Here is a 13,593-nt window from a genome sequence, read left to right as displayed (position 1 = left end):
ACAGATTTTACGGTAAGCAACTAAAAATCCTGTTTTCTCTATCGCCTTATTGGGGGACACAGGAACCATGGGACGTCCCAAAGCAGTCCCCAAGGGGAGGTAACAGCAAATAACTCCATCCAGACGAGGAAGTCACCCACGTCACCTGCAAGGTCTTTTTTACCCCGATCGGTACTTGCCGAAGCTAGGCATGGGCTTTGAAAATCTTATGAACCTGTGGGGAACATATCATGGCACTGCAAAGGTGCCCGACGAAGACCCCAAGAGTACCGTCAGGAGGAAACACTGCCCGGGCAGAGTGCGTTGTACTGAAAAGAACGCAGTCCTTCCTGAGCCTGCAACCCTACTAAAGCCGACCCGTTTCCTCGAACAGAAGTCTAACCTGAAGGCCCGAGGAACTCTACACTTCAAGAATGAGCTTGAGAAGTACCGTTGCTGTGGCCAAGTAGCCTGATGAGAGGGCGTCATGAAGGGAAAGTCCGAGGCGGCTGAAAGGGAATTCAGAAAGAGGGAGAGTGGACCCTTGATCCACAGGAAGTGCACCACAGCTGATACAGACTCTGTAAGACCCCAGGAGTGGTTGAGAGTCTGAAAGAGAAAGATACCAACTAAAACGGGGAAATGAACCCGTTCGTGCAAAGGCGGACATCGCCAAAGCCTTGAAGAATCAGGAACTGGATAAGAGCTTCATTGAATAAGGAAAAATCCTGCGATTCACAGAAGGTAAATGTTGAATGAAGAAATTTCCTTCCTGAAAAACAAGGATGGGCTCAATCCTAGATCTCCAAACGTCATGCAGAGGAAGAGGCACCAAAGAAACGACGAGGCGGAGACTGAAAAAGGGGAGCGCTTGTCCTTCCGGTGATCTCTTTAATAATTTGGTCTACTGGAGCTACACGGAGGGAACGGAAAACTGGTGAGGGACCTAGATGGGCATAATTTCGCTCATGAACAGAAAGCCAACTGGACCCTTAGATGGGAACGATTAGGCGAAAAACTGTCTCCCTGCAAGGAAAAAATTTTTTTGGACAGTAGGAACGGTCAAGTCTACCGACCGGTCTCGAGAAAGAATACTCTGAGCAAACTAGGCCGCGCATCCATAGAACTTTGAAGGTTGATCCTGCTAACTACTGCGTGAATTCTACGTTGGTATCCCTGAGAGCAGAAAGTCTGGGCGAGGAAAGGCCGTAGCAGAGAACTTGGAACCGGAGGGTTCGTAGTCGTAGAAGTAGTTAACTTGTGAAGCGCTCAGGAGAAAAAGACACACCGAGGCGCCTCCTTATTTGGAAACGGCTGAAGTCTGTTCCATGAGAATATGACAAGCTCTGAAAGCAGGCCCTGAGAACCTGTTAAAGAACCGAACACTGAAAACATGCTGAATGGAACCAGGGGATAACCTGGAGCTCATCGCTGCAATGTAGGCACCGGTTGACTATGAAGAGACAACTGATCGCTCGATTAAGCAGGTAGACTGAAAACTAATGGATGCCCCTTCAGACTGAGATCAAGGGGGAAGATAAACCCCACATACAGGGATGAGGGCGGATATAGAAAAAATTAGCCTAGCTAGACTTATAACAACGAACAGTCGGTCCAGGAAAGTCCACGGCAAAACATGAAGTATGGCAACTGCAAAGAAAGTTGGCTCTACGTAGCCCAAACAGACCCCAGAAAGACAACTAGGCTGATGAAAGGAAGGACAATTCTTATGACGATGTAAACGTCCGAATCCATCCTGGACCCTCCGGAGTAGGGAGAGGATTACCGTGTGTAGAACAGGGTGCCTAAGTCTAAGACAACACGCGCCCGAAGAACACAGAGAAAAAAAATACAATTCCGGCTGAAATAAGAAACCTGTTATCACCATACTCATCCTTAGAGCCAAGACTGGAGCAGCTTTCTACCCTAGTCGATACTTGCGCAGAGTGAGATTCCACTCCTGTCTGAGGTGAGATATTTGCCCCAGTCACGGCCAAAAGTCACATCTCTGATCCGCTGGAGGCTTTATCCGGTGTCTGTAAGAAAGCATAGGTAAGTTCCGACAAATAAGGAGCTTAGGTAATGCGGTAGCTCGAAGGCCCTTGGGACATACTAGAACCTATAAACTACTATTAGCCAAACCTTAATGATAGGTGTAACACACCGGGCAGTAAAGCTAGACTGTAGACGGTACTGTAACTGGACAGAAGGTGGGAACACACCGGGCAGTAAAGCTAGACTGTAGACGGTACTGTAACTGGACAGAAGGTGGGACATAACTCTTGTGGAGTAACTCACCCCTAGGGTCCAGATCATGCTACAGTAAACCTCGACCATCCGTACCTGACACGAGAGTGTCTGACCTACCTGAAGGTGGAGTCTACAGATATGTTGCTACTGAGATCCGCCCTGTGGTACAGAGATCCCCTCCGTTTGGACCTGGTAGCCTTTGACGTTTTTACTGCTAATAGACCACAGATGTTATGGACTATGAAATAAGCAGCTGAAAAATGTCTTAGACTCACATGAAAGACTTGAAAGCACAGCTGCAGCCCACTGGAGGTAAGAAATGACGTCACCTCATCTAGAGTGGTGATTATACGGGAGCTAGGCAGACGCTGCAAAGAACCCTGAGGAACGTGAGAGAGGACGCTCCTGACTCATCTGCCAATGGGACAGTAGAGCCGGGCCGGTATAGTCGCTCGACCTCGGGTACGGTTGAATTACCGGAAAGATGGCGTGTATTGACTAACCATGTCTGGTAGAGGACTATCCAAATGCTCGATAAGGATAGAATACTGCTGCAATAGGACGCGAGGAACTTGAATACGATACTGAACACCAGTACCATTGGAGCAGTCAATCTCGGACACGTCTCCACAGTAATACGGCCATTTCAACCACTATACCTGGTAGGTGTTGCGTCTGAAGCCTGGATAGCAGATATAGCATAGCTGCCAGCGGCTCTAAGTAACCTGTGAACAAATCAGCGCGGCGAGAACCCAGAGAAGGATATAGGAGACAGTCGCTCTGTGTTGCGGTGAGGTCTAGGCCTAGGTACCTGACATTAGGCAGAATAACAGCATCTGTGTTGTGGTCTGGGCCTGGGATAGAATAATGGCTTCACATATGGTAAGCCGTACCACGCAGTTTGTATTAAGGCATATTCTGACCAGTCAATTCTTTTGACAGTAGAACAGTAGGCCTGGAATCAGAGGGAGACTAAACTCTACTCTGTTGTGCGACAGGGTTCCAACTACTGGATCTGCAAGTTGTGGTCAGTTTCTTTATCCACTGAGCCACCGCAGAAAATTGCCGGGTCACACAGATTTGACTTCTTATCCAGCTGGAAATTCGTCCCAAACACTGCAGAAGTGAAGGGACAGAAACAGCTCATCATTCTGCTTAGAGCAGTGTGATGCCAGCGTCCGAATTGCTTGCGAGCAGGAGATATGGAAGCATTTGCTATGCCAAGGCTCCCGAATCATTAGCAATGGTCGAGTCCTGCTCCGCCGAGAGTCAAGGTACAGATCTGCGATAGCAGAAACCACAACAGCCGTGAGACAAAGTCAGATCTCTGAGGCAAGACGTGCGAGTGAAAACTTCTACCAGGCAGACGCCATATGGCAAGTCTGAACATGTCCAATGTACGTGGGCGGACGTAGAGTAGATCGTGACACAGAAGACAGCCGCAAGGGGTAACTAATACACCATCGACTGCATGGGTCTTGTGTGCTATGATACTGGACGTATCATTCCACTAGAGACTGAGCGGCAGAAGATTACCATTGCGCCAGTGAATTTTGTGCATGACCCCGGACCTGCGAGCGCAGGCTGGTCTCCCAATCGGGTCTCAGCCCAGGCTCAAGCTGCTTATCGGTCGCATGTGACGAATGCGGTCACGCTCAGCCTAGAATGGCCGGTGGCACTGGGTTACGATTGCCTAGGGCTGCACGGCTCTAGAGAACTACGGGCTGTAGGTCACCATTACCCCAGTGACTACACGACGCCCAGGAGCAATTACGTTAGCGACTGTACGGCTCTAGAGCACTGTTACGTCGATGAACGCACGTTTCCAGAGCACCATTACGCTAGTGACTGCCCTGCTATATTACTATTAATGATAGCACGGCTAGGGGTACTTATTACACTAATGGCTGCACGGATTACATGAGAGACTGCATCGCTATAGCACAATTCCCATCAGTTTCCATAGGAAAGATGGATTCAATGCGCCATCACTGGCCTGCGGATAGTGAGGCCCAGCTTAATTTTACTATAAGTGGAATATGTTCCGCACTGTACCTGTTTAGGCCGAGCGGAGATGGGCAGGAAAGGCTGTACCTGCCAGGTGAAGGAACTAACCGGGTCTCACGCTGGAAGACAACGATCGCCTCTTTTGCCAGAAGGTTGGAGGGACTGAGAAAATGGAGGCAGCCTGAGAGGAGCAGAGCAGAAAAGGGCGTGCTTTCACTGAGGGGCCGAGGAAGGGAGAATAGGCGTAATCAACCGCACTGTTAGAAGGCCGAAGATGGCGCAGCCTAAAGACAGCAGGCAGACTAGGGGGAGTGGGCAGGCTGTGCGCCGCCTCAGGGACGCAGAACAGAGTGAGAGAGCGGTGGGCGGGCCCGAAACGGGCAGGAAAAAAGCCCGCCCGAGGATGAAGGCGGGGGGCGTGGCCGCGACGCCGAACAAGGCCCAAATTGAAGCCGGGGCCTGGAGTAACTGTGGCGGCCTCCGGGGAACACGGGGCGGCGCCGAGCCAACGCTGCACCGCCGCGGTGACCGCCCCCGACATAGATCCCTGCATGAAGCCCGGCTGCAGAGATGAATAAGATAAGTGCAGCCGGGAGGGCAGAAGCCCTTAGTAAAGAAAGGCGCAGAGAGAGGAGGGGGAAAGCCAGCATGGAGGCCTTGTACCTAACTGCCACAGGGAGTGAAGGAGCCGTGATGCCTCGCTCTTTTTGTGTGAGGAAACCTGAGGAAAGAGAGGTACCTCATTGTTCAGTGAAGTAAAGACGTCCGTGAATTTTCTTAGGACGTCCGCGTCGCCTCCAAACTGACAGGCTCTGGTGGGCGAGTGGGTGGGAGACGGGGGACCAGGACCATTCTGGATCGCCTGACACACATCCATGTTAGGGGTTCTTGGTCCTGTGTGGAGAGCTATGAGGATACGGGGTGGCAGTACACGCCGTACTCCTAGTCTCTTTGTGGGACTACACATGTGACTATTCACTCTGTATCCCTCCGGAAACCTGAAAAGAAACGACGCACACCGAGGTAGATATGGGTCTAATGAAAGACCCGTGTCCACCTCCTACTGACACTAAGCTAAACTGAACACCCTACTTCCTGTCGGTAAGGTGTACACTGCGGAGGAGGAGCTAACTTTTTTTCTGCATAGTGTCAGCCTCCTAGTGGCAGCAGCATACACCCATGGTTCCTGTGTCCCCCAATAAGGCAATAGAGAAAAACAACCCACCAGTCTGCCAATCACAACAACTGTGAACTGCAGCTCCAGACATCTCCATTATAATGGGAAGAAAAGTTTTATTTTAGGACGGATTATGACTGATGAGGAAGATGAGAATCGCTTCTCCTAACAACATTTGGAACATCTATAAGTCAGTACATAGGGGGGGCGCTACCTCTGAAATCACATAGCCATGACAATTTGTAATTTTTCTTGGTACCTCTTCACCAGCTGTATGCTTGATGAAGGGTTTATGACCCAAATCATCGCTTTAAAAAAAGAAAAAAACAAAAAAAAAACTAATTATACAACAGCACTGAGCAGTGTAGATGTGAATCCAGTTCTTGGGTGAGAAACTCATATTGGAAAGCTCCAATATTTTCTGTAACTGTTTAGCTTTCTTATACCTACAGGCTTTGGTAGCTCACTGAGGGATCAAATTACAGCTGTCTATTAGTTTCTTGACCAAGATTGATTTTTGGAGATTTTTTTTTTTTTTTTTTTTTAAGTGAATAAGATCAGCAGGCAGAGGGGAGGAGAAGCAGCTCATGAATTTAGAAAGAAGCCCATTTCTCTGATAAGATATATTACAATGTTTGTTGCACCATTTGGGGGTTCAGGACTTGTCATTTTTGATGGCGGCATGCTACAAGGTTATGACCATCCTATTTATCCTCTCTGCCCATTAACTGAACGTCGTACACGACCTAAAACTCTCCAGACGAAATATAACAACCCAGACATCATCGTGGTCCCTTTAATTCTCCGCTCTATGAAGCATTTGCAGAAGTAATTTTGTGATTCTGATGAAAGTTAATTAGCTTGGCAATATTAAGTGGGAGAAAATGAAGAAGTAGTATTTATCTTTGCCGCTCTCTCTGTGAATCTTAGCAGAGTATCATATCCCAATTATTTAAAATCAGCCGACAAACACAAATATAATTTCACGTTCACACCCTGGGAACAAAATGGATGTGATGGGGCGCAGAAATTCATTTCAACTTTAAATCAAGTGAAAAATTATATATAAAAAAAGTAATGGAAAAAAGAGCAAAAGAAAAGTCAAGAGTTTGGATAAAACTGTTCACTGTAGATGGCAGAAACCGCTGAGCTCAGTGATTAGCTGCAGCCCTGCTGATGTGACGTCTGCTAAGCAGATAAAAGCAGACCCTGGGAGCAGCGGTGGAGACTCAGCCCTGGACCCGGGGAGGGTGAGTAACAGTATGTGCACACGATCATTAGAGGATTTATGGGCATGTTCACACACGGCATTTCTGCAGCGATTTTTTTTTCTGCAGCCAAAATCTTCGCTCTTAGATGTAAAACCACTGCACGTAACAAGCAGTTAGTAGCGAGCATTTTTGCGTTTTTGCTGCATTTTCAAGCAGATTATGTGTGTGACTTGTCCACAGTACATGTTAATAAAGTCCGTTTTATCCACTAAAATGTTGAAAAAAAACTCAGCACAAATAGGCTGCGTTTTTGGCACCTTCCTATTGTTTTCTATGGATGAAAAAATGCTGCAAAAACCCTGAAAGAAGTGACATGTCGAAAATTTTAAAAACACTGCAATTTTCAAATTCAGAGACACAGGAAATGGACATAAAAAAAGGCCATCAAGGGGCTCAGTCAGGGAAACAAAAAGAACCATGTGCATGAGATTTCTGAAATTATTCTCATCATTACTCCCCAATTAGCATATTTTTTGCCCCAATTGTCAGCACACCATGTAGTAAAATGAATGGTGTCATGCAAAAGTACAACTTGTCCTAAGGAACCGCTGCCTGAGCTAGCTGGCCAGGCCTGGGGACTTCATCTTCTTATCCAGGTACCGCCGTCTTGGTGAAAGGTCCACTCGCTAAGGACAGGAAACCAACTGAGGTAAGGGAGAAATCTCACCCTTTTATCCTGTAGGTTTCCTGTCCTTCCAGGGCAGATCCCCTCTCTCCATGGTGCGGTCATGGGTGAGAGAAAACATTAAAAAAAAAAACAAAAAAAAAAACCCTTTACACAAAAGTTGTGTCTCTTGAAAGAAGAAAAGGAAGTAACAAAACATGCTCCCAGTGCAGATTTTGGGATAATTACCGACTAGTCAGTTGTAACTCGGGGGAGGGCTTAACACAAGATGGAAATTATAGTTAGTCCCCTGAGGGGCAGTCTGAGGAAATAGTGAGGATGGATGGGAATAATAATTATATTATTATAAATCAGACGTACACAAATAGATGATAAAGAGAAAGAATCTGAGATTCTGAATCTATGAAAGAAATGATAAATGGTTACCTCCGATCCCAAGCTCAGAGAGGTGATTTCATCTTCAAATGCAGAATGGGTATCGATATGTGGTGGAATACCTAGAAGACAGCGGAGGACAGAGCCAGATCTTCCATTATGTGGTACAATGACAAACACCACAATACGACTACACTGCTCAAAAAAATATAGGGAACACTTAAACAGAATATAACTCCAAGTAAATCAAACTTCTGTGCTTTCTGGCTGATGTTTTGGTCACTTTTGAATGTTGGTTGTGCTTTCACACTCGTGGTAGCATGAGACGGACTCTACAACCCACACAAGTGGCTCAGGTAGTGCAGCTCATCCAGGATGGCACATCATAGAATCGTAGAGTTGGAAGGGACCTCCTGGGCCATCTGGTCCAACCCCCATCAATGCGAGCCGTGGCAAAAAGGTTTGCTGTCTCTTTCAGCGTAGTGCACAGAGGCTGGAGGCGCTACTAGGAGACAGGCCAGTACACCAGGAGACGTGGAGGGAGTCGTAGGAGGGCAACAACCCAGCATCAGGACCGCTACCTCAGCCTTTGTGCAAGGAGGAACAGGAGGAGCGCTGCAAGAGCCCTGCAAAATGACCTCCAGCAGGCCACAGATGTGCATGTGTCTGCACAAACTGTTAAAAACCGACTCCATGAGGATGGTCTGTGCCTGACGTCCACAGATGGGGGTTGTGCTCACAGCCCAACCCCGTGCGGCCCTCCAAAGAAATGCCACCCCACACCATTACTCACCCACTGCCAAACCGGTCATGCTGAAAGATGTTGCAGGCAGCAGATCGCTCTCCACGGCGTCTCCAGACTCTGTCACATGTGCTCAGTGTGAACCTGCTTTCATCTGTGAAGAGCACAGGGAGCCAGTGGCGAATTTGTTGGGCAGTGAGCACAACCCCCATCTGTGGACGTCGGGTACTCAGACCATCCTCATGGAGTCGGTTTCTAACCGTTTGTGCAGACACGTGCACATTTGAGGCCTGCTGGAGGTCATTTTTCAGGGCTCTTGCAGCGCTCCTCCTGTTCCTCCTTGCACAAAGGCTGAGGTAGCAGTCCTGCTGCTGGGTTGTTGCCCTCCTACGGCCCCCCTTCACTTCTCCTGGTAGCGCCTACAGCCACTGGACACTACGCTGAAAGACAGCAAACCTTCTGGCCACGGCTTGCATTGATGTGCCATCCTGGATGAGCTACACTACCCGAGCCACTTGTGTGGGTTGTAGAGTCCGTCTCATGCTACCACAAGTGTGAAAGCACAACCAACATTCAAAAGTGACCAAAACATCAGCCAGAAAGTATTGGTACTGAGATGTGGTCTGTGGTCTCCACCTGCAGAAAAACTCCTTTGAGGGTGTCTTGATAATTGCCAATAATTTCCATCTCTTGTCTATTTCACTTGCACAACAGCGTGTAAAATTGATTGTCAATAAGTGTTGCTTCCTAAGTGGACGGTTTGATTTCACAGAAGTTTCATTTACTTGGAGTTATATTCTTTTTAAGTGTTCCCTTTATTTTTTTGAGAAGTATAATGGTTAACCCCTTCGCACCCGAGCCTGTTTTTGCCTTCGTGACCGGGCCAATTTTTTTCAATTCTGACCAGTGTCACTTTATGAGGTCATAACTCTAGAACGCTTCAACGGATCCTACTGATCTGACACTGTTTTCTCATGACATATTGTACTTCATGATGGTGGTAAATTTTTTTTAGATATGATCTGCGCTAATTTGTTAAAAAAAATCAAAATTTGGCGAAACTTTAGAAAATGTTGCAATTTTCAAACTTTTAATTTTTATGCCCTTAAATCAGAGAGTGATATCGCACAAAATAGTTAATAAATAACATTTCCCACATGTCTACTTTACATCTGCACAATTTTGGAAACATAATTTTTTTTTTTTTTAAGAAGTTATAAGGGTTAAAAGTTGACCAGCGATTTCTCATTTTTACAACAAAATTTGCAACACCATTTTTTTTAGGGACCACCTCACATTTGAAGTGAGTTTGGGGGGTCAATATGACAGAAAATACCCAAAAGTGACACCATTCTAAAAACTGCACCTCTCAATGTACTCAAAACCACATTCAAGAAGTTTATTAACCCTTCAGGTGCTTCACATGAATGAATGGAATATGGAAGGAAAAAATAAACATTTAACTTTTTTCACAAACATTTTACTTCAAAACCATTTTTTTTTATTTTCACAAGTGTAAAAAGAGAAAATGAACCACAAAATTTTTTGTGCAATTTCTCCCGAATACGCCAATACCCCGTATGTGGGGCTAAACCACTGTTTGAGTACACGGCAGAGCTCAGAACGGAAGGAGCGCCGTTTGACTTTTTCAATGCAGAATTGGCTGGAATTGAGATCGGATGCCATGTCGCATTTGGAGAGCCCGATATACCTAAACAGTGGAAACCCCCCACAAGTGACCCCATTTTGGAAACTAGACCCCTTAAAGAACTTATCTAGATGTGTCGTGAACACTTTGAACCCCCAAGTGCTTCACAGAAGTTTATAACGTAGAGCCATGAAAATAAAAAATCATTTTTTTTTCCACAAAAATGATCTTTTAGCCTCCAATTTTTATTTTCCTAAGGGTAACAGGAGAAATTGGACCCCAAAAGTTGTTGTCCAAATTGTCCTGAGTACGTTGGTACCCTATATGTGGGAGAAAACTACTGTATGGACACACATCAAGGCTCGGAAGGGAAGTAGTGACGTTCTGAAATGCAGACTTTGATGGAATGGTCTGCGGGTGTCATGTTACGTTTGCAGAGCACCTGATGTACCTAAACAGTGGAAACCCCCCACAAGTGACCCCATTTTGGAAACTAGACCCGCCCCCCAAGGAACTTATCTAGATATGTGGTGAGCACTTTGAACCCCCAAGTGTTTCAGTAAAGTTTATAATGTAGAGGCGTGAAAATAAAAAAAATCATTTTTTTTCCACAAAAATGATCTTTTAGCCCCCAATTTTTATTTTCACAAGGGTAACAGGAGAAATCGGACCCTAAGAGTTGTTGTCCAATTTGCCCTGAGTACGCTGGTACCCCATATGTGGGAGAAAACTACTGTTTGGGTACACGGTGGGGCTCGGAAGGGAAGTACTGACGTTCTGAAATGCAGACTTTGATGGAATGGTCTGCGGGCGTCATATTGCATTTACAGAGCCCCCTGATGTACCTAAACAGTGGAAACCCCCAATTCTAATTCCAACCCTAACCATAACCCTAACCACAAACCTAACACCAACACACCCATAACATTAATCCCAGCCCTAGCCCTAACCTGTGTACCTGCTTTTTTTTTCTTTACTTTTTTTTCTTTTTGTGACAAGATCGCTGCCCTGCGATCTGACTCATAGTAACGCCACTTCTCCTCTGATCTCACACTGACAGATGATCAGAGGAGAAGCAGCGTTACTATGTGATAAGATCGCTGCCTGGCACATAATAACGCGACTTCTCCTCTGATCTCACAATGACAGATGATCAGAGGTGAAGCAGCGTTACTGTGTGACAAGATCGCTGCCTGGCACAGCTGTGCCAGGCAGCGATCAGCTGTGCCAGGCAGCGATCTAGTCACACAGTAACGCTGCTTCACCTCTGATCATCTGTCAGTGAGAGATCAGAGAAGAAGCCGCGTTACAATGAGTGAGATCTCCGGGAAACAAGCAGCTTTCCCAGCGATCGCTCCCATTGGCTGCGGTGACGCTGACGTCATCAGGACCTGAACCAATCAGGTCTCGATGACGTCGGGGGTCCCAGCATGCATTGTGCACCGCGGGATCCCCGCGTTGTAAGGTATGTGGGGGTTCCGGGGGGCACAAAACCGCCGACAGATAAACGTCGGCACTGCACGAAGCCCAGCAAGCGCCAACGTTTATCTACAGTGGGCGGTCGGGAAGCGGTTAAAGGGGTGCTCTTTCAGTGTTCACACCTGTACCCATAGGCGAGCGGCACTGACGATGCAGGACTGATCATTGTGTATGTACAGCCGGTATTGTGTTGTCAGCACTGCTATCCTCCAAGTTGGAGAATGAGAACCCCTTAATAGGGCAAAATGGAGTCTATAGAAGGCAAACTGTGCAGAATCCTTAACGAAACCCGATTACAACAATTATTGTCAGCCAAGAATACATGCATTTAGGCAAGAAAAAATAATTATCCAACCTCTTTAACCAAGCAAACATAATAAGTATGCGTATGTTATCCCAGTGTTTGTGTGGGCTTCCTCTGGGGTCTTCAGTTTCCTCCCACACCACACCGATTGGGAATTTAGAGATTGTGAGCCCCAATGGGGACAGTGATGATAATATCTGTAAAGCGCTGTGAGATATGATGGCGCTATATAACTGAATAAAATCAATATTAACGCTTCGGACGCACAAGGATATCTTTGACCCTAAAATCTTCTCTATCCTACATAAAAGCTGGCAGATCCAGGGCAGTAAAGGATATTATAAGTTGACTGCTGTATTGTCCACATCCCATTCACATGCAGCAAAGAGGGGGGAAGGAACCGAAACAAGGATTTTCTTGCATTTTCTAGAAATTATGATTTGTAGAATTAATCTATCTGGTAGTGATTACCCGTCATAACTGAGCAGTCTGTGACGCATTGCCGTAGATGCAGATTTCACTGGGTCCACATTTCTGGATTTTTTTTCTGCAGGGTATGAAGCCACCAGCTATGGAGGCACAAGTAGGGGGTCTTACCTTGGCCGGGCTCATACTGGTTTATTGTTAGTTGGTCCGGCATATTCTTTATAAGCCCCTGATGCAAACATCTGCGCAGGAGAACCCTACAGAACACCGGAATATCTGGGAAAGATAAAAAAAAATATGTTATGCCCGGACCACCTTAACGCTAAAATACTGATGAGCTAACCTCAGGATAGGCCACCAGAATAGGATCCATGGGGGTCTGACACCCGACAACCAAACTGATCAGCCTTTTATTATATTCATCGGTGGAAGGGTGTGAATGGAGCAGAAACGGCACAGCTCCTTACAATGTGCCGATCACCTCCGAGAGGAGCTCGGCGGAGACCACCAGGCTGCGTACGGAGCGGTGCTGTCCATTGTTCACCAACGCCAATAACAGCTGATTGGTGAGGGTCTGACACCCGGCACCTCCACCGATCTGTCACTGATGACCTCGGGAAGAATTTGTCTTTTAAGTGATCGGCACCATTTTGAGATAAACAAGATGTTTTGATCACTTTTTAATCCATTTGATTTCGGATGTAGAATAAAACAAGTGACCAACTCAGGCGTTTCAATTTTTTTTTTTTTTAACCTTACAAAAGTTTATTCTAAGGGTTAATGAATTTTGTAATTTCATAGATCGCAATTATAACAATTTTTTTGCTTTTATGCTTTCATTTTCGAATAGGAAAACTTTTTTTTCTTTAATTTTCACTTTTTTTTTAAATTTTATTTAAAGTCCCCTTAGGGAACTTGAAGCTGCCATTGATTGCTCACTTCTACTACTTGTACTACTATTGTACATAGCAATATAACCAGCTGGGCTTCAAAGGAGCACAAGAGGGCAGTGACAGGCCTTCAGATGGCCCCAGTGGCCACAGAGATCCATTGGCACCAAGATCACGTCACAACACAGATTGCAGCCATTTACAGTGGGTACAGAAAGTATTCAGACCTCTTAAAAGTTTTCACTCTTTGTTTCATTGCAGCCATTTGGTAAATTCCAAAGAGTTCATTTTTTTCTCTCATTAGTGTACACTCTGCACCCCATCTTGGAGGCCTGACACTGACTGCCCTCTTGTGCACCTATGAAGAGTGAAAAATTTGAAGGGGTCTGAATACTTTCCTTACCCACTATAGTTCTGTGG

At 46.1% G+C, this 13,593-nt stretch overlaps 1 protein-coding gene across 2 annotated transcripts in view; it reads right to left on the bottom strand.

Annotated features, from left to right (window-relative positions):
- Positions 1 to 13,593, bottom strand: part of ALKBH8 (alkB homolog 8, tRNA methyltransferase) — a 66,749-nt gene that overhangs the window by 38,123 nt on the left and 15,033 nt on the right. For both annotated transcript variants that reach the window (XM_073583018.1, XM_073583019.1), the window contains exons 6-7: positions 12,455 to 12,559; positions 7,736 to 7,806 (exon numbers count right to left, since the gene is read on the bottom strand). In XM_073583018.1, the coding sequence (XP_073439119.1) occupies positions 7,736 to 7,806; positions 12,455 to 12,559 (176 nt within the window). The remainder of the gene's footprint in view (positions 1 to 7,735; positions 7,807 to 12,454; positions 12,560 to 13,593) is intronic.

The sequence above is a fragment of the Dendrobates tinctorius genome, unplaced genomic scaffold (genome assembly GCF_039654945.1).
Source record: "Dendrobates tinctorius isolate UK_male_01 unplaced genomic scaffold, ASM3965494v1 ptg000075l, whole genome shotgun sequence".
NCBI lineage: Eukaryota > Metazoa > Chordata > Amphibia > Anura > Dendrobatidae > Dendrobates > Dendrobates tinctorius.
This window is presented reverse-complemented; position numbering and strand designations above follow the sequence as displayed.